We start from the raw sequence: 22,610 nt of genomic DNA, 5'->3' as shown, positions 1-22,610 counted from the left end.
TAATGCAAGTGTCAAATCTGACGGGCCTGATTTGATAAACGAGCCACAGGGGGTCTCATCAAGCACCGGTGAAGCTAGCCCTCGATTCGGGCATCGACTTGCCTGGGAAAAAAGGCTTGCTGGACGGCTTGTAGCGCTTTCTGCTGTTTATCTAAATGTGGCCCGTGAACTTGAAATAGTAATTAGGATACATTAGGATCTAGAGTACTTTATGCAAGTATGAAATTTTACGGGCCGGATTTGATGAACGAGCCACAAGGGGTCTCATCAAGCACCGGTGAAGCTAGCCCTCGATTCGGGCATCGACTTGCCTGGGAAAAAAGGCTTGCTGGACGGCTTGTAGCGCTTTCTGCTGTTTATCTAAATGTGGCCCGTGAACTTGAAATAGTAATTAGGATACATTAGGATCTAGAGTACTTTATGCAAGTATCAAATTTCACGGGCCGGGTTTGATGAACGAGCCCGCTTTTGAACGGTTAGACCCTCCGCGGCTCGTTCATTAAATCCGGCCCGTTGAATTTGATACATGTGTACTCGCATTAGGTACATTACACCCCAATGTGTCCCAATCACTTTTTCAAGTTCACGGGCCACATTTCGATAAACGGCAGAAAGCGCTACAAGCCGTCCATCAAGCCTTTTTTTCCAGGCAATCGATGCCAGAATCGAGGGCTAGCTTCACCGGTGCTTGATTAGACCCCCTGTGGCTCGTTCATTAAATCAGGCCCGTTAAATTTGACACTTACATTAAGTTGTCTATATCTCAACGTATCCTAAGTAATATTTCAAGTTCACGGGCCACATTTAGATAAACAGCAAATAGCGCTTATCCGTCCAGCAAGCCTTTTTTATGTACCCTTTCCTTTTCGCGTTTGAAGGGCTAGACCCCCTGTGGCTCGTTCATTAAATCAGGCCAGTTAGATTTGACACTTGCATTAAGTTCTCTAGATCTCAACGTATCCTAATTACTATTCTAAGTTCACGGGCCACATTTAGATAAACAGCAATAGCGCTGCAACCCGTTCAGCAAGCCTTTTTATGTACCCTTTTCTTTCCGCGTTTGAAGGGTTAGACCCCCCCGCGGCTCGTTCATTAAATCCGGCCCGTTGAATTTGATACTCGCATTATGTACAGTAGAACCCATCGTGTCCTAATCACTTTTTCACGTTCATGGGCCACATTTAGAAAAACGTCAACTATCGCTGCAATCTGTTGAACAAAATCCAATCAACGGCCGAATCGAGGGCTAGTGTCCCTTGTTAGCAGTCACTATTATTTTATGCCGAATTCGTGATATTATGTCCTTTCCGACATTATTTGCAAGTAAATATCTTCTTGTTTAGTGATTTGATACTAGTTGATCATTGTGTTGCCTTTTACATTGTATATTCGTTCTAAGAGAGCTGGCATAGATTCTAGGTTTTTCGAATCGGTAATTGAATTGGTTGCTATGTTCTGTCTATTCCCTCTAATCGAAGGCTGAATCGGCGGCAAAATCCAATCGAGGGCTGGATCGAAGGCTGTGAATCGAAGGCCGAATCGAGGGCTAGCTTCAGGTTGGTCATATATCAGCACACTAGACACATATACTAGTCCTGTACCACCATATGATTTTTAACCTTATCTAGACTGGACTCATTCGCCCCATCATAACTTCCAAATGGTATGGTGTATGATCAAATTTGCAGGGGGTGATAAGCATGTAAATATTAATCACTCTCCATAATAAGCCTTGATTTTTTTCGCGAAGATAATGTGTTCGTGGAACTCTAGTTATCTTTACTTTGTACAAAGTGAACATAACAGTTCGCTCCACTTCGCACGTTTTGACAAATTTATGGCTAGATTCAAACAAACAAGATTTAAGTCGTGTAAATAAGTCACGTGAGCTTTATACTTACAAGTGTATCCTAAGGCGCACCTTTCTTAGTGTGGCATGCGTCTATGATTTTCTTTTGTACGACATACATTCAAAAGATCCATAAAATTTGGCTTTGCAAACATTTTACATATCATTCGCCATGTTTATACTCCAACTCCTTCCATGTGTTACAATGTGCTTTTAATTTGTATTGTTGTCGAGAAAGAATTAATATCAGGTTCCTCCGTCAATGCAAAGTTCCCAAAGTTAACACCAGTCAGCGAAGATATGGGATCGCCGAACTCTTGTTCTATTTTTTTTTCAACCAAACCAATTATTAACGATTTTTTTCGACTAAGGACATGTTGATAAGTTGTTTTAAATCATTTCCCATTAAAATCCGCGACTTAACAGAAGAAAAAAAAAAATTTCGGCTCCTTTTTGACGTGCGAAACCTATGTTATAATCAAGGATTATACATTTTTTTCTATAAAGTCGCAGATTTCGATTGGAAATCATGTAAAACAACTTATGAACATGTTCTGTGTCGAAAACAACCGTTTACAATTGGTTTGGCAGAGACAAAATTGAAGAATGAATTTTACACTACCAACACCGTTATAAGGCTCCAAGCGTGCGTTATAAGCCTTAAAACGAAGCTTTTGCAGCCGAAAAACGCGTCGAAATTCTTTCTCTGCAAAGTCGCGGATTTCAATTGGAAATGATGTAAAACAACTTATTATCATGTCCGAAGGCCAAAACAAACGTTAACAATTTGTTTGGGGGAAAAAAAAGAATTTTACACAGCAAACCGCGCTATATGCGCCCAAACAGCGTTATTAGGCCTTATACACACGTTTTGGAGCCGAAAAACCATGCGAATTTGTTTTTCTTCTGTAAAGTCGCGGATTTCAATTGGAAATGATGTAAAACAAGTTAGGCCACAGCAAGTGAATGGATGACATAAGCGCGCGCATTGATTTTCGCCTAATTTTGAATAAAAAACTTTTTTTTTACCCTTTGGCAAAGGTCAATATACAGAAAACGGGGCAACATGTTTGAAACGTCTGTTAGTTACATTACAAAAACGTTCTAGATGCCCTAAAAACTCATTTGCACATGTAGGAATGGTGAAAAATCGGTACAAATGTGTCGCACAATCACGGAATCGCGCATGCGAGCTGTAATAAGATTGCTCGTCGTCACCAACTTACAACAGGACACAGTGCAGCCCTCATACCAAACTTGTAATTGGAATTTAATTTGAACGCTGTGCTAAACATAACCTTCTTGGCCAAGGTCATAACCCCGCAAACGCGGGGGGAAGGGCGAAATCGTTCGGCCACCGGATCCTAAATGTGCTTGAAGATTAGGCCATGTTGATTTGATTATATGGATGACATCCTCTGGGAACCCCAAAACTGATGAGAGCGTGCGAAAAGTTTGGTAGAAACAAACAAAAAAATCACTGTGAAATTTCAGTAATCAGGAAGGTTGAAAAAATTACTAACAAGATTGGCAACATAAAAAGATGTTGCCATGGCGACGGTGGTCTCTGTTAACGTTTTCGTTTTTAGCCCACATGCAAATAAGGACCTCGCATAAATCATATCAGCCGATCACCTTCTCTACCAAAATAACACAAGTTGTCCAATGTATGAAAATCTTGTTTTCACAAAAAAGATATCGTACCATTTCCTCAAAAATTATGTAAATGAGGCCCTCTATGCAAGATTTGTGTCTAATAGTGGCCACATTAACTTACATTTACATTTCCAAATGGTGCAAAAATGAATTCCCCATCATTTACCACTATGGATTTATAGTATTTTGTCATTGATAATGCAAATTAAGTATTCATTTGCATAGTTGATATCTATCGATATTTATCTATTTTTCAGTTACATTTGTCATGTGTTTGAGAGTCTTTTAATAGAATGCAGCTGATTTATTAACTGTCCTCATTAATTATGCAAATCAGATATTGATTTGCTTAATTGGCATATGATTATGTAAATCATCACTTAAGCTATCTACACACCAAAAATTATGATGATCCGTCATCCCCTTCTTACGTTATTCTCTTTCAAAGTTTGAGTCAAGATCAGCTCCTGCAGTTCCAGAAAAAGCCGCTAGGGGGTCCAAATCTACAGGACATATTTTCCTAACAAAGAGCTATCCACCACTTAAATATCATGACTATAGCAGGTTCAGAAAACGAGATTTGAAAAGTGAAAGTTCCCCTGCAGTACCATAGAAAGTCGCTAGGGGGCCCAAAATCCAATCATTACAAGGTCTCCCACAGACCTACCCACCTACAAAATATGAAGACAATACATCCAGGCATTCTTGAGTTATCGTCCCATGGACTTTCACATTCCTGTACAATTCCTAGAATTCTTGCAACCTGCACACAATATAGCAAAAATTTGGCTCGCCCCTGAGGCGTCGCCAAAACAGAGATTGGTATACCGAAATTTAGACTTCATTTTTGGCGACGCTTCAGCGGCGAACCAAATTGGTTTATATTGTGTGCAGTTTTTGGTGACGCTTCAGGGGCGAGCCAAATTGGTATAGATTGTGTGCAGTTTGCAAGAATTCTAGGAATTGCACAGGAATGTGAAAGTCCACGGGACGATAACTCAAGAATGCCTGGATGTATTGTCTACATATTTTGTAGGTGGGTAGGTCTGTGTGAGACCTTGAAATGATTGGATTTTGGCCCCCTAGCGACTTTCTATGGTACTGCAGGGAAACTTTCGCTTTTCAAATCTCGTGTTCTGAACATGCTATGGTCATGATTTCTTAGTGGTGGATAGATCTTTGTTGGGAAAGTAGATCCTGTAGATTTGGACCCCCTATCGGCTTTTTTAAAAACTGCAGGAACTGATTTTGTCTCGAAATTTGAAAGAGAATAACGCAAGAATGGGCTGACGGACCGTCATACTTTTTGGTGTGTAGATAGCTTAAGTGATGATTTACATAACCATATGCCAATTATGCAAATCCATATCTGATTTGCATAATTAATGAGGACAGTTTATAAATCAGCTGCATTCTATTATAGGACTCTCAAACACATGACATATGTAACTGAGAAAATGATAAATATCGATAGATATCAATTATGAAAATTAATATCTGATTTGCATAATTTATGACAAAATACTATAAATTCATAGTGGTAAAAGATGGGGATTTCAGTCTTGCACCATTTGGAAGTCAAGTAAATGTGGCCACTATTCGACACAAATCTTGCAATATGAGGGCCTCATTTACATATTTTATGAGGAAATGGTACGATATCCTTTTTTGTGAAGACAAGACTTTCATACATTGGACAACTTGTGTTATTTGGGTAGAGAAGGTGATCAACTGATATTATTTATGCGAGGTCCTTATTTGTATGTGGGCTAAAAAAAACGAAAACATTAACAGAGACCACCGTCGCCATGGCAACATCTTTTTATGTTGCCAATCTTGTTGTTCTTTGACTTTGGAATTCACTTTTGCATTCTACGACACAGTATCCGTCGTCTCATATATCATTTTTGCAGTTTACAGCACATATCTTCTCATTTTGCGTCTATTTTGTACAATTTACAGTATGGTCAAAAACTTTATTTTTTGGGAACGAAAACTGATGCGCGCGCGGAAGTCATCCATACATAATGAACATGGCCTTAAGGTTAAAGGATCTTAAAGGGGCGCCATGAAAACCCCAAAGAAAGTGTTGCGATGTTAGTACGATTCAGACCAAGTCTTGGCGTTGAAAAGATATAAGGAAATGCGAAATATTCCGTTCTTCAACCTGGAAAATGCACTGTGAAAGTACGGGTGTTTCAGCAAGGACAAACATAACTGTTAGTTATTTCCAGTGGGAGACACCTGGAATGCAGACCTGGCACCCACACAAGTCGATAAGCATCAAGCATAACTCAATCCAGGATGATGAACCGTGAGAGCCATAGTTTAACAGGATATATGTCGGTGGCTGTTATATATTCTCCAAGGAGATCGGGGTGGGGGGGGGGGATACTACATGTAGTATTAGTGGCCGCGATTTCTTACGGCTGTGTCACCTACGGTGCTAAGAGTGTCTCCCGCCCGCCCAGTTCATTAGCGCACACCCGGACCGGGGGAATTTTTACGGGCTTGGTTTCAGTTATATCGCTTCGGGGCGGTAAAACATGTGTTCTACAGACTGCCAGAAACAGGCCTATGCTAAACCTAAGCAATATTAGGGTCCGAAATTGGATTTTGAAAGTCAATCTATTTAGTCACATCTATACATGATTAGTTCAAACAACACTATCACAATGTATGGTTACGTCGATCATGCAAAAATACGACATCGTTGTTATGTAAGAACTCACAAAAATCGTCGCCGGGGTTTTTGTAGGCTCGCGAAACTAAGGGAATCGTCGTACGGCACGTTTTTGCGCAATATTAAAATGCTCAAAGTATTAAGTTATTACGCAAATGTGCTAAATAGTGCTAGTAGAGGTCACTACCATAAAGATTTCAGGTTTTTTTTAATATACATATTTTGGGCCCTAATATGTATAAGATTTATTAATTGAATAAATAGATATTGTTTTGGTTGCCTTAGATAGAAGACTGGGCCCGGTGACCAGGCTAAAGGTAAACTGAGTGTTTTAAGATGATGAAAACAAGCGTGAACAAGACGACGACCAAGCCCTGACAACGATCAGCTCCAACATTAAGGTCTCATTCTTGACTTTTTTCGCCCCATAGGCTTACATGTTATAATACGGATTATACATGGGCGCGTTCGTAATGAAGCTATAGAAAATGCACCAATGTTATTCATTTTATATTGAGAACATTTACACAAGATCATGTAAAACAATTGCCAACAGTTTCACTACACTACATCTCTTTTTATAGCAATTACAACCTGCACTTAGGTACACCCCCAACAAAGGCACTTTCCAGCTGTAATCGCATGAGCGCATCACCCACAATGCCGGGCTGTGTACGTCCGACCTCGCGCGCGACCGCCGAACTTTACCTGCTAATTGTTTCAGTTACAAACAAGCTCTCATAAGTTTGACGCCTGAGATCAGTTGGGCTGGCTAAAAGGCAATTTTTCACCGATATAAACCCACGTTCATGCAGCCGTTTTTTTTGGGGGGGGGGGGGGGTTGTACGAACTCTTTGACTCTATTTAAAAGTTGCTATTGTTCATTTGTTGACATTCAAAGCTGAACTTTTCCTAAGCAGGACATCCTACAGACTCTGGTCTGTGTCACCACGGGCGTGGTAACTGCGCTGCTGTCTGGCCGAACGGTGGCCAAACGTGTGGTTTATAGAAGCGGGACGCACGCTCACCAGACACGGAAACCTCGCCCACAAACCTGATCGCCAGATCTTTGACATTTTCTCGGGTTCGCACACATCCGTTTGGCCATTTTCTGCAACTGAAACAAATCAAAGGAGCGAGTAGAAACAGAAGTGATCCCAACCGAGATTCGAACTCACGCCGAAACCGGAGGCCAGATCACAGGCACGCACGCCTTAACCACTACGCTAAAAGGTCGCGACCAGTTAGCCCGGTCAGTTGGAGGCGCTTGAACCCCCACTGTTACACAACTACTGTTATTTTTGTGTCATGTCTTTCTCAATCGGTGCAATGGCCTTGTGTTCGCCTTGCACGCGGTAGGTCGTGAGTTCGATCCCCGGGCCGGGTCATACCAAAGACTCGGTCATATAGTGTAACAGTGGGGGTTCAAGCGCCTCCAACTGACCGGGCTAACTGGTCGCGACCTTTTAGCGTGATCTGGCCTCCGGTTTCGACGTGAGGATCACTTCTGTTCTACTCGCTCCTTTGATTTGTTTCACTGGTTCCCACACCGGCCCTGTGAGTAACGATCAGATCACACAGGGAATATCGTACTCGGAGACTCGGGACGAGTCTTGAAAAGGAAAGGGGGAGTAGTGTAACAGTGGGGGTTCAAGCGCCTCCAACTGACCAGGCTAACTGGTCGCGACCTTTTAGCGTAGTGGTTAAGGCGTGCGTGCCTGTGATCTGGCCTCCGGTTTCGGCGTGAGTTCGAATCTCGGTTGGGATCACTTCTGTTTCTACTCGCTCCTTTGATTTGTTTCACATACTGCTTTCTCGGCTTAGCACTCAGCATTTGGGAAAGGGTATGGAAGTTAAACACACATGACTACCAGCGGACTAGCCCCCTGCTGTAGTCACTTGCACAAATGTGTGGCCCAAGGGCTACAGAAATGGAGATGGGCGCCACCCCTATGCGTCTTATCAAGATGTTGGGGATACTATAACTTTACATTTCTCATTGAGAAATGTAAAAAACATATACTGCTTTTCTGTAACGTTGATATTTTGATGTTCTATTTCTTATGTCTTTTATTAATTTATTCATCCTATAAGTTTCAGAAACCTCGCACGAAAGGCATCGTACATGTCTTGACCGATCCAGTCAAACGTGACATCTCGTTGCTTTTGTATGAATCAGCAGTTACTGTGGCTGTGTGTTGGACTGTGCACTGACTTAGTTACTGATCGGGAGAATCCCGTGGTGCAGATAGATCCGACCCACAGATCCAACCTTTGCTGGTAGGCCGCCAGTTCAGAACACCGTCAGGGACGGACCAGGGTGGGCCGACATATCAAGGAAAAATGCTACAGGGAATGTAACGAATTCTAACTTTAACAACATGAGTTCTGAGACCACATACCTCCATAAAATATTTAGATCCTTTGTACATTGATTATGAAAATAAGGCTGTGATTAGATTGATGAATCTATTTAGATTGATGGTCATCACTACCAAATTTACATTGTGTTTGAAAGTCATTTCATTTGGCATCATTCATTGTGGAAATGACTTGCACATGTAACGTTACATAATCTATGCATAGTGATATACAACTTTAACTAGCTTACACATGTATGTAATACCTACAATTTATCACCAAGGACTTATAATCAATGCAAAATTTCCATACTTCCTTAGTGATAAATTGTGGGTATTACATCAGGTATCAATCATGCAAATGAGAGCATGGGTGTTTGGAATCTAAGCTCCTATCTTGGGATATATGAACTCATAAGCAATGCAAAATTAGTATGAGTTCGTGTATCCCAAGATAGGAGCTAAGATTCCAAACACCCGTGCTCTTATTTGCATGATTGATACCTTTATGCTCCATTTTAAGCACTTTTGCATTAGTCATTCAAATTAGGCTCTTCTTTGAAAAATTGATACCTGTTTATGTTCCATATTGGGCTCTTCTGTGAAAAATTGACACCTGTTTATTTTCCACCTCCCATACATTACATACGTTATATGTATTAAAGTCCTATCATAAAAAACACTGGAATCGTATAATGTCACGACACACACCCGTAAGCACACACACAGGAGCTGATATCAAGGCATGATTACTCTTACCCTACACCTGATACCTTTATACCGAGTGACGGGAGTAAGGTCAGTTCACAACATGCCGGTAATGTCCGCAAGAAACTGGCCTGGTAACCATTCTCAACGGGCCTGCATAGGGGTGTTTATATAAACTGGCCCAAGCCCTACAAAACAATTTTTTTCTGACGGCCTACCTCTCCGGCCGGCCTGTCTTGTGCCAGTTGGATACGGTCTTCGCAACCTATAGGTCCTATAGATCTGCTTGGAGATTAGGGAGAGACCAACCCTGTAAAAATCCCCGGTGTGCGCTAATCTGCCAAGACGGGCGGACAACACTCCCAGCACCGTAGAGATACCGGGGAGATCCCGATGGGATGGTTACCAGGCTACAACTTACTAGAACGCGGCCTGAGCATACCGGGGAGATCCCGATGGGATGGTTACCAGGCTACAACTTACTAGAACGCGGCCTGAGCATACCGGGGCGGACCACTCATTATCTCCATGAAAAATGGAGGTATAGTTTTGAGCGTGTCTCTGTGTGTGTTTGTGTGTCTATCCGTCTGTTTGTGTGTGTGTAGCCTCCGTTGCAGTCCTTTTCCCCGCAGCGTGTTTTTTTTTTCAATTTTTTTGGGGGGGGGGGGCGCCACGTATCTGCTTGGGATCCCGTATCCGCCGTGCCTCTGTGTCCGCTATAGTAGAGTAGAGTAGAGTAGAGTTTCTTCGGCCAGGTAGGAATCGGCTGGTTCCATTTTAGGCCGCTCTTCACTTTTATGTCACAGTCATCTCCAGTGTCGCAGCGGACACAGGGTCTATAGCGGACACAGAGGCACGGCGGATACGGGATCCCAAGCAGATACGTGGCGCCCCCCCCCCCAAAAAAAAAAAATTGAAAAAACAAACAGGCTGCGGGGAAAAGGACTGCAACGGAGGCTAGTGTGTGTGTGTGTGTGTGTGTGTGTCTGTGTTTCCGGACTACTGTAGTCAGCATAACTCAAGATCCTCTCGATGGATTGTGATGATATTTGATATGTGGGCAGGTGTTGGGAAGACGAAAGTCAAGGTCGATATCGGCCCCCTGGTATGTGACATTACAACAAGGTAATGTTCGAGCGGGACGGATACCATCTGAACGCCGATGGCATCAGGGTGCTCGCCATAGTCTATATAACCTCCTTGCTACAACATTAAGAAACAAGAGTTCGGAGACCTCATATCTCCATGAACTATTTTGATTATGGAAATGATTTCAGTATTTGTATAATCTATGCTTGGTCATGTACACCTGTCCTTTGACTAACTTACACAAGTCACAATTTTAACAGTCCAATCATTTACCGCTTAGAAGATTTATGGCACTTTTACACTTCATCATGTACATTTACAAGCATACTAAATACCAAGGAAATCCGTCAAGCCATGTCAAGGCCTTTATTTCCTTTCGATAGCTTGTTCGGCCACACATGCCACTTTTCAACAAGGTCGAAGTGGAGGAGTCACGGATTAAGAGTACAAAATAAACTTTACATAAATTATGTCAGCACAATCATAAATACTAAGTCTTTTCTTTGTTCAGTTATTCCCCTTGGAAGATTTTCACAAAAACGCTTCTGCAGTTCCAGAGCACGCTGCTAGGGAGCCCAAACCTACACCTTCTTACTAGTACATCACAAGCTATCTGCCACCGAAAATCAAGACCATACCATAGCATGTCCAGGTCAAAAATTACAAAAAACAGAAGTTCTGCTGCAGTACCAAGGTCACATACCAGGGAGCCCAAAATCGACCTAGACTTTTGTCTTCCCAACACCTACCAACGTACAAAATATCATCATAATCCATCCAGAGATTCTTTAGTTTTGCTGACACAAACAGACACACCCAAAACTATATCTTTCATGTAGATAACAAGCCACGGGCCCCCTCGGACTGCAACCATGAACGACGCCATTTTCAATGATGTATCACACCACAGATTCAGGAAAACCATAGTTGGAGTCAAGATATCAAAGATCCTAAATTTGCCTTTAGTTTACCACTAAATCTCTGTCCATGTATCTATCTATGGTCTCTGTCTATGGTCTAAATGTTGAAATTTTTGCGGTCACCGGGTTTAGTTCAATTTCGCGCTCTTCACTACTAAAAAACCTAATACACTCAATTTTCTCCTTGCAGCGAAATTAAAACGCTTATAGAGGCATTTGAAATAATCTGTAACATTTTTGGATGAACAATACAATATAATCTGTAACATTTTCCATAAGTTCATGGAAGAAATGCTCAAAAACCTCATCAAGGTCAAAATGTAACGTTTGATTCTAGCAACGGGAGGTAACAGACTGGTGAGGTGGGGGTGTATAGGTGCCCCACATGTACATGCCCCGCGGGCAGCCTCGTCCAGACATATCCAGGAGATCCACCCTAACAACGTTGTCTGTCATCAGTGATAGTCGGCCACATTCCTATTACCGCCCGCATGGTGGAACAAGCCGAGAGGATGCGGTGCATAAATATTAGTGCACAAACAGGACGATACGGGAAGTCCTTGTCGAGCCAGCGGGGCGGGGGAAGTCATTGTGTCACACGACGTGGGCGCTTCGCTTCCGGTGAAAAAATTACAAAAGGACTGATGAGACGACTCGAGCTAGTCTGAGGTGCAACGCCAACCCCAGTAGTACTCTGTGTCGCGTTGTTGATAGGAGCTCAGGTCAACTACAGCCTCAGGTCAACTGCACAAACGTCGTGAAGATTTCAGACGTGCAGCGGTCTGACTTGTGGAGAAGTCGTCTCTGCACCACTAGCCTACAGAACTGCTGAAAAACACATTTCATACAGAACTGCGCTGCGTTGAACAGCAACTCGCGAAGGCGGCCGGGACTCCTGGATTCAATCTGCTCATGTTGAATCGTCAAAATTAGTTTCTGTGATCAGCAGCAGAGTTCAGCGGAGAGATGTTGCAACCTATCTTAGCCATTCCCCTCCTAACTGTCCTAATGGCACAGGGTGGCCTGGCTACTTACCCCCACAGAGGTATGTCTATTGTCTTTCTGCACCTCCTTTCTGACGACAACGTAACTTTTAAAGCATTGATATATTACCTGACAGTAAACTCATATTCATAAGGTGTAAAAAATAAATTCGTATTTAACCAACCACCCGGGGTTACACTCCCCATGGCGAGAACTCCCACAGATCACACGGTGCATTGCCCTTGTGACTCGTTCCCACAAGGATGATGACCTTACGAAAGTCATCATTTCGTCTTGACTGACGATTAGAGTGGCTTATCCAGGTCGCATGGCTCAGCCGTACTGCAGTCCGTCCATGTACGGAATTGTTCCCATCTTGGTCTGACTGAACCCCTCCCGCTAACATCTGGCTCCGATTTGAAATGTGCCCGATCAACTTTCTCGCAGGAGCGCATATGAGTAGCATATGGCATCGCTCAGCGACAGGGCAGGAACAACAGGGGTAATAGCAGGTGACATGTGGCTGTGGGTCAAATACATCATATTTACTGATTGCCGGTTCAACAATTCCTCAGGTCGGTTTAACTAGTACGTGTTGTTGCAACCTTTTCCAGATGTTATCCCGCGCATGCCAATAGTAATACTGTACATCCCGTGTAAAGTTCGGAACCCAACAACCACCCCCTTGCAACAACCTGCAAAAAGTTGCCAAACGTTGTAATATGGAACTTAAGACTTTTAATTTTAAAGACCTCTTTTTTTTTTACCTGGAAGAAAAATGCGCGCGTTGTGTTGCAACTTGTAACGTAGGCGTACGCTGCGTACCGGTTGAATATCTTGTAAAGTATGCCAGACTGGGGCGGCCCAGTGGGGACAACATTAATTTGTTTCAAACTCACTGGCAGTCAGTCGAAAGCTGAGGATGATAAAATTGTTTGGAAAGACTTCTGGGAGCTAAAGTGGCTAAGACCAATACCATTCATATACGAGTATATGTATTTAATTATAGTGTGGCACGTTTTCTACAATCATCCAAGAGGCGAGAATCAAAAGTTTGTGGGGACGTCCCTGTCCCTTCTGTACTCATGTTTTTCTGTCCTCCAATGTCAACGTAAAGTTAGTGGTTTAATCATAAGGTTTAAGCATGATGTATGAGTTTTGGGCACCAGTCATTCCACGGGCGTGTCCCCGGGGCAGGTGGAGACACAGCGGGAGATCCGTGCTGCTCCCCGGCTCCCTCAGCAGGGGTGACCCCGTCTGCCAGGCGCAGCCCAACTGTTGTTCTTGGCAAATGCACAGTTTTCTTCTGGATTAGGGGGGGCTTGTTTATTTGGACAGACTTGCCCATTAGGTACCAAAGGGGCAGTCTCAGAGGTTAACATGTCATTTATTCGAGACTTGTTTTTTTTTTAAATCCTCATGCACACAATATTATTTAGGCCGTGGGGTCAGATTTTGGGCCCAGCCAGACACAGCTCAATTTTGCCCCCTAGGATCTGCTTGGAGATTACTATTTACAAGGCTTGACTGCACACAAATAGAAGTTTAATAGAACTATCTTCATTTAGAAGTAAACATGCGAAGTTCGGATATGACCCCTTCTTTCGCTTGCTCAGCTCAAATAATCTCCATTAGGACCGCGATTTGTTACACTCACGGCTACATTCAATAATCTCCAAGCAGATCTAACGGTTGCAAACACCGTATTACGCGTATCTAACTGGCAAAAGGAGTTTGTTTATTGCAACCCGAGTTCAACGCGAGCCGTGGCGAGGCCGCATTGCACTACAACTAGCTACTTGAAAAAAAGAATTGAGGATGACTGCTTTACTTTACTTTTACTTGCTTGCTAGTTGCTTCATTCAACCGTGAACGTTACACGAATGCCGGGGATACCTTGGCTTGGGTGTATAACTATGACCGTACGGATAAACACAAACACACATACAAAAAGACGCACGTTGATGACGGACCCGAAGAAGTTTGGTATGAACATTCAACTTTCAAGTACAGGTTATAGAAAGTTTATTGCAGTTTTTTGCCCGTAGGCTAATTGCAGGTAACGTTACATGTAACATTGAAATACGGACAGGACAGACAATTTATATTGTGACTTATCTAAATATTGACACAAAATCTTAACTTATTGGGTTTGACTTCTTTTTCCAAGACAGTGGAAGACGAATGGTCCCACTTTTCTATAATGTGTGGGTTTTGTGAAGTTAAGAGGAGAGTTAGTCTTCTTAATGTTCGTAAACGTGGAGAAATAAGGATGGAATTTGGTGGCCTCTTTAAACAGCTCCTTTCTTGATCGTAGAAGGAGCAATTTGAAATAAAATGTGTTTCGTCTTCCTCCGTGTTTGAGGAGGGCCAGGTTTGTGTGTTATATTGTTGTTCCCAGGCTCATAACCACCGAGGTGTGTGACTGGTGAGTGACAGAACAGTTTGCCGGGGGCAAGCCTCTAAACTTTCCAGCCAATCACATCCGTTCTGCGCCCTTCCTGTAGACATGACCTTTGGCCACGATCTCGGGTTCCCCTGTGTCGCGTGGCGCGTGACCGTGCCTGAGGCCAGACATTGTTACCGTGCCTGTTGTTATGGTAGTGAACTTCTGTACTGTTTCTACGCCATCGGTAGACTAGACAGGAAAGGCCAGTTCAATGCGCGTCCGCACACCAGGTGTAACGTGAGATTTTCTGCCTTAGACCGGAAATTCTCTCTGACGTTGCTTCGATGGGACTTCCGTTCGACGCTTTCCAACTTTGCATGTTCTTAATGACCTTTCATCTCAGTCTGGTGTGACTGTTTGTGGCCATGGCTAGACCATGGCGAAGGTAATCTCTGATCTGACTTAAGTCTGGAATCTGCCCAGACTGCAATGTCCTTGAGGAGAATTACAAAAAGGGAACTCAACCCGACAAGCTTTTGAAAGCTGACGTCATCTGAACCTGCCGCCCCCGGAATCCACTTCCGCGGTCATTTGGAAAAGTGGCGTCGTTTATTTATCGCAGATGGCATCGTAACGTGTACAATCCATGATTATCCTTCTCTTCTTAATACAATCAGACTAGAACCAAGCCTCATTGTCCCTGCTCCGCTCGTCCCGCTGCAGGTGATTTCCGTCCACCTGGTGTGTCTGACCGGTTTCCGCCCAGGGCCGGTCGTGAGTCACCCCGTACGGACGGGCCTGTCGAGCAGGTGCCTAATGATGATAACGATGTGTAACGGGTAGTGTTGAAGGTCAGATAGTTAGAACCTTAGGTGAGTCAACAAAACCCATTCTTCCCTTCAGACAGAGATGTCAGGTAAAGTCGGACGTTCGTCCTGTAGCCGAGCATGACTTCATGACATCTTCTTTGAGAGGTTGACTTTGGAATAAGTTTGGAAGTTGCTTTGACATACTATGACATTACTAGCTGTTTCCCGAAATATTTTTGGCAATTCACGGCATATATTTGCTGTTTTGCAATTACTTTGTACGATTTACAGTATGATTGAAAATATTTCCTTTTGGGGGGAGAAACGGACAAAAATTGATGCGCGGGCGGGCGGATGTCATACAAAATGCAAGAAAACAAATGAACATGGCCTTACTCAAAGCTTTTTTCTTTCGTATTTCTCCTCCCCCTTTGTACTTTGGGCAATTTGATCACGGCTCTTGTCTTTGCGGTGTCATACATAAAGCTAATCTCTTTATATCTGTATTAATTCTCATATATTCCTTATATAAGTATGAAAGTCAGTTTTGGTACAGTATGTTATGAAAAAGTTCAACTTTTCAAAATCTTTCAATGTAGTTAACGTTACTAGAACCAAGCTATAACGAATTACTAACGATATAACGTTACTAGAAATCTTTTCAAACTAACGTCATTATCATGACGTGTTGCCCTCTTATTTTGTCGTCGTTTCGGATCAATCTGAACCCATTGACTGCCTCACATATTGTGGATCACTGCCAGAGTGTTAGTTGAAGATGAAGGTTAGTTTGTGGGTGTTTGGTTTATCGGACTGGGCTTTAGGCTTCAGGGGTGTACTGAGTACCGTGGGCGGCCCGTGAGTCAAATCCCCAGTGTTGCGGCGTGTTTTGTCTGCATTTCGGGTCTGGCCGGGGGTTCAGGAAGTACCTAAAACCAACAGAACTTGACTCTCACTAACGAATTAATTAACAAGTTTATTAATGGGAGGGGTGTACTGTAGGATTTGTACTTTGTACTGAGAAGATGGTCATGAAGCACGTTGTACAGGCTAAGTATAAACAGTTGTGTAACTAGACTGGCCGTCATTTGCTTTAAGAGCAAATTCAGCATGTTTCGCCCATACTCCTCCTCATGCAAGAAGTGGGCTGTCCCAAAATAACTCCTGGGCAAATCCAAGTTTCTGCATGATTCATGCAAATGAGGTCCTCATGAGCATAAGTTATGTCCAGGTGCTTTCACCTTTCCTACATGTACCTACATGTTCAAGATGACATCCGCAGCTTTTACGGTAAGGGGAATACCACATCATGCATAAATTATGCAAATGAGGTCCTCATTAGCATATGTCATGGCCAGGCGTGTGCGCCTTTCCTAAAGCTACCTACATCTCAAATATGACATCTGCAGCTTTTACGGTAAGGGAAATACAAGTTTCTGCATAAATTATGCAAATGAGGTCCTCATTAGCATAATTTTTGGCCAGGTGCATTCACCTGTCCTAATGGTATCTACATCTTAAAGATGACATCCGCAGCTTTCACGGTAAGGGAAATACAAGTTTATGCATGAATTATGCAAATGAGGTCCTCATTAGCATAATTCATGGCCAGGTGTGATCACCTTTCCTAACGGTACCTACATCTCAAATCTGACATCTGCAGCTTTTCCGGTAAGGGAATTACAACTTTACGCATAAATCATGCAAATGAGGTCCTCATTAGCATAATTTATGGCCAGGTGTGTTCGCCTTTCCTAAAGGTACCTACATCTCAAAGATGACATCCGCAGCTTTTACGGTAAGGGATATACAACTTTATGCATAGATTATGCAAATTAGGTCCTCATTAGCATAATTTATGGCCAGGTGTGTTCGCCTTTCCTAAAGGTACCTACATCTCAAAGATGACATCCGCAGCTTTTACGGTAAGGGACATACAACTTTATGCATAGATTATGCAAATTAGGTACTCATTAGCATAATTTATTGTCAGGTGTATTCACCTTTCCTATAGGTACCTACATCTCAAATATAACATCCGTACCATGTAACATAAGGTACATATAAATTTCTGTAATACCATTAGTAGAGCTACCACCTCACATCTACTTGGTTTTAACTCCCAGACAGGGGAAGTGTAGGAGGGCTTATGTTACAATATGACCTAGTTGTGAGAAAATAACCAAAAATTCCATCAAAAAATGGCAAAATACATCATTTTGAAGTAGTGTATACCAAAAAAAATAATAGGGTCCTTTGGGTAAATATCCAATGCAGAACTAAACCAAATTTCAGGTCCTTAGGTTTCAACACCACGGCACTGGAGGCCATAATGTGCGACTTTTGTCTGAAAATGACCAAAAAACCTTGATAAAATCATTTTAAAAACTTATATGAAGAAAATTAAAAAAGGGTCTAGGGGTATACAGGTACTCTACCTGCATACCAAATTTCAGCTAATTTGGTCGACGGACGACCGAGAAGAAGCGATTTGAAGATTTGACAGGAGAAGGAGGAGAAGAAGGAGGAGGAGAAGAAACCTGACAAAAACAATATGTTTCGTTGGCGAAACATAACAAGTGTTGCCGCCTATAAAGCCAGACTTAGTTTGTGACCTGGATATTTAACGTCACCTGATATTGTTCAGGGCAACCCTATAACGTTATATATATGCACTCTGTGAGAAAGTGTACAACAACCGTACGTTTGACACAGGATGCATTAGAAATGGTAGATCATAGATGTGCGTAAATTCTTACCTTTCAGGCTTTCTTTCTTTTTCCTTCAACTTGAAACTTTATTCAACATTTACAACATCGCAGTTTTATAAACCTGAATTGCGTTGCAAATTCACAACGTTAACAGCCATAAAGAATAAGTCAACATTACATAAGAAAATGAGCTGTTAAAACTACACGGAGACAAAGCACACTTGCCACGGTTACAATAGATATATAAAATCTGTCGAAAGTACACTTGGTATGAAATCTGTTGATGATCATTGTGTAATTACTAAGCTAAAAACATTAACAAATATAGAGATCATGGAAATCAATGTGTCCGCTTTGGCTTATTGTTGTATTAAGTTCTGGGGAAGAAGGACTGTTCATGCCTCTTTGTACGGCTCAACGGTACTTTATAGGCTGAAGTTTGTCTTAGTTCGTACGGGGTGTCACCGAACTTCACAAGGAACTTTCTTTTTATAGAGACAAAAAAAAAATGAAAAAGTAGAAAGCCAGATAAAAACGCCTAAAAACACGTCAAAAACCTGCAGGAACCCCACCTCTGCTTGGAGAGTACTTCTTTCCTGCATGCAGTTCATTTTCTTTCTTTTTTTTTCTTCTTTTTCTTTTCTGTTTGTTTCCTTCCCAAATCCCAATCCCCTCAAGCTTTCCTTAGCCTGCATGATTAGGGAGTGATTAGTTGGTTGGTGTGGGCGGCCGGGTCTGTCTGGTTTGTGTGTGTGTAGGATGTCAAAGATTAATTCTACAGGCCCTGTAAATGTAATACCATTAGATTTTGTCATTTAAAGACATACAGTAATGAGTTTGCAGACCTCATGCCTCGGTGAGATGTTTAGAGCTTTTGTAAATTTCTTGTTTTATCTTGTTCCATTCATTATGCAAATAAAGTTGTCATTAGCATAATCTATCTTAATTGATGGTCTTGTCTACCCAAGTTGCATATTTTTATGTGGGAAAGTCCTTTGGCAGAATTACAATTTCAATATGCAAATGACTTCCACGTTTATGTATTTAGAAGTTTGTCATTTTTGTATCATTTTGCAACTTAGACCCCTATTTTGATCAGTCAATGTTCCACCTACCATAAATTGCATACATATGTATGTTACATGTACAGAAAACACATTAGTTAATACAAAATTTCCTTATTACCGGTAATCATGTAAGTTATTGACTAATTTCCATAACTGGATCTAATTGTGAACTGTCTAATCTACCTGCATGCCCCAAACCATGGAAATTCGTCCTTCCTTTCCTCATACTATCCTCTCAAAATTGCCCCTCCTGTTTGTTACAAATGTAAGTGGCCAAACATAAAACACTTTGTCAGGACACCGAATTCTATCTGTCACCGAAAGATCAAGACCATAGCATGTCCAGGACAAAACATACAACATCGATTGAAAGGAAATATGATATTTATCTTACTTAATATCTTATGTAGACACTGTTATGAATAGTGACATGCTTTGTGACATTTCATTGCAGGGTATCTTATCAGTAGTGCATGGTTCAAAGATCTAACGATAGCTTGGTCGAAAGTTTTGTTTACACTTGAAGGCCATACAATTCCTGCTGGCTTCTTGGTCAATATACATGAGCGCTCTTTGATATAAGGTTTTAAGTCACAGCAAGTCATCTTGGAGAAACATCTAGTTGAGATCATGAACATGGTATAAAGTTAGCCTATTTTGCAGGCCTTCTGGGCGGTCCGCCTTTTTACAGGAATACACCGGAATACCCATAATGGAGGGTGAAATCAACCGGAATACACTATGTTTTGATAATTAAACGTCACAGGCTGCTGTATTGTGGCATGAAATTATGTATTTATGGCCCAGGGAACAAGAACTCGCTAGAAACTAAAGTTCCACGACTGATGCGATCGGCGATGGCGACCCGGCCAGGTGCCATTTTGTTTTCATAATGCGGCGGATTACTATGTTTGTTTAGTGGGATCTCCAAGTAATTTATAGTGATTTCTTGTTCCCAGGGTCATAGAGTCAATTCCATGTCACCGAGAGGGTTTTCAGATGATATTGCTAATAAGTTTGAACAATTTTAGAGAAAAGACTATTTCAGTCAAAATAATTCCAGACTGTTCAAACAATTAGAAATGAAAGTTTGAACATGTTTGAACTCATGTATATATTTTGGAAATATTATGAAAGTATTTGCACAAATATCTCTTTACTTAGAACAATTTTCAAACATCTGTGTGATTGTTTCACTGTTGGAACATGTTCCTACATTTGCATCATTCTCAAAATGGTAGATTTGGGTTATTGCCCCCATAAAAGTAGGTGCTAATCACGCTCTATTGTCTGCCTCTGTATATTTTTAGATTTCACGTCTGGACACTGCCAACTCTTTTGTCTTGAGGTGTCTATGCATGGCACCTAGGCCTAATCCCCTATACTTTGAAGGGATGTGTGAATTGGCCTGTTCCCAGCCCACTGACCCAGTTATACCATGTTTGTAGAATGTTGGAACATGTTCAAACAAATCATCAATCTATGTTGCAACAGTTTAGAAACTAATACAAATAACATGTTCAATGTTGGAAATTTGTCTTACATGTTGGAACACAGCAGAAAATATTTAACGGGAGTCGCCCAAACATAGGACGTTTTTTTACGCGCTCGAACTCACGGCGCTCCATTGCTGGTTGCCAGAGAATGGTCATGTTTTAATGAATGAATTTTGAACACATTCATCTAAAGAACATACATGGACAAGAAATGTATTCATAATGTTCATGGGCCCTTCACGCTCCGAGTTACAAGCGGCAAACGCTGTGAGACGTTTTCACGAATGTACCTTCTGATTTAGTGCTACGCCAGATAGTGTGCCTAACTTAGTACGCTTTGGTAATTTTGCTCTCTTCGGAAGTTGGTGATGAAGTTAGGGAAATGTAAATATGGCTTGAAGTCTGCTATATTCTTGACCGGAAAATTTTGACTGTGTGCACTTCTAACGTCATGTGAGAAGGGCTATATCTAGCGCATCCCAGCTCATGTTTTGGCGGGAAATAGGCTACTACGCACTTTGCGCGCGGCCCGGCGTACGTCTTGCATGCGACCCGACTCACAAAATCATTACGAAAAAACGACACCGCTTACATCAACAATACTCCGTCTACTTATTGGGAAATATCTTCGCCATCTCTGTATTCAGTTTCCTTTTCATAGACGGTACCAATCACATGTTAGAGCGTTACAAAGCTGTGCGTTGAATCGCCGTCCGCCACTATTGCGGCCCCCAAAAATGGCGGGAAAACAACGTGGCCAGACGGCAGCGATGTTTACGTTGTTTTCTTTGGTCGGTTTTCTTCTCAAGAAACACTTAAAGACCCAGTTTTTTTGTGTTTAATGAAGTTATATTTCTTATGTGTATGATAGTTGTATATCTGCTTGGCACAGGTCGTATATTTAGGTGTCGGGCCGTCTAGCTACGCAGTGACCCTCTACTCAGCGTTGCCATCATTATTGTCAAAATACTATTCTCGACAAAATAAGAAATGAATATGTACACATATGTTTTGAATGCAAATAAAAATTATGTGCATGGACTTGGTTTATTTATCTTCCTTATGAGCATAGTCAGTGGACACAAACACGGCGTACTTATGCATAACAAGATCACTAAAAAGTCTGTCCTAAGTTAGGGCGCGTCCTAAGTTCGGGCAACCCCCGTTAGAACATCAAATAAATGTTAGAAATTGTTATTAACAGTTACTTATCTCACATAGATTGTTACAAAGGTTTTGTAAATGTTAGAACAAAAGGCAACAAACACCCTCTCGGTAATGTGGAATTGACTCTATATACGTTATTCTGTGCCAAAATATAGCAACCTGCGATGTTAACTTATTGAATATTTCTGAAATTTCATCTCTTTTTTTAAATTTCTCACTAAACAAACATTGTAATCCGCCGCATTATGAAAACAAACATGGCGCCTGGCCGGGTCGCCATTGATGATCGCCATCAGTAATTAGCTTCGCCGAGAAGGTTATGTTTTCGTCAGTGTTCATGTGTGTGTGTGACCGTCTGTAAACATGATAACTCGAGAATACCTGGATGGATTGTTTTCATACATGTACTTGGTTTGTGGGTAGGTCTTCTTGAGACCTCAAAATGATTAGATTTTTGGCCCCCTAGTAGCTTGCTATGGTACTGCAGCGGAACTTCCGGGTTTGATATCTCATGTTCTAGACATGCTATTGTCATGATTTTTGAGTGGTAGAATGATACAGTAGCCTTCTTTGCTAAGCTAAGACTTTCACGGTATGCCTAAACACCTCACCCGACCTCACCCGACCTCACCCGACCTCACCCGACCTCATCCGAGTCTAAAATGCAGTGTACATGGGGCAGGGACATTATTTGACGTTCTGGATACGTTAAATATGCAATT

The 22,610-nt window shown here is 41.9% G+C and overlaps 1 protein-coding gene across 6 annotated transcripts in view; it reads left to right on the top strand.

The window, feature by feature from the left end:
- The first annotated feature begins 11,683 nt into the window (after nt 1-11,683).
- The window catches only part of LOC136440538 (tenascin-X-like), a 91,149-nt gene continuing 80,222 nt past the window's right edge, over nt 11,684-22,610 (top strand). For 3 of the 6 annotated variants that reach the window (XM_066436590.1, XM_066436588.1, XM_066436587.1), the window contains exon 1: nt 11,686-12,310. In XM_066436590.1, the coding sequence (XP_066292687.1) occupies nt 12,232-12,310 (79 nt within the window). In that variant the 5' untranslated portion in view covers nt 11,686-12,231. Of the gene's footprint in view, nt 12,311-22,610 lie in introns of all 6 variants that reach the window. The other 3 variants (XM_066436589.1, XM_066436591.1, XM_066436592.1) reach the window with 3 other exon arrangements.

Source organism: Branchiostoma lanceolatum, chromosome 8 (assembly GCF_035083965.1).
Source record: "Branchiostoma lanceolatum isolate klBraLanc5 chromosome 8, klBraLanc5.hap2, whole genome shotgun sequence".
Lineage (NCBI taxonomy): Eukaryota > Metazoa > Chordata > Leptocardii > Amphioxiformes > Branchiostomatidae > Branchiostoma > Branchiostoma lanceolatum.
Note: the sequence above shows the minus strand (reverse complement) of the source record. Positions and strands in the feature narration are given on the sequence as shown.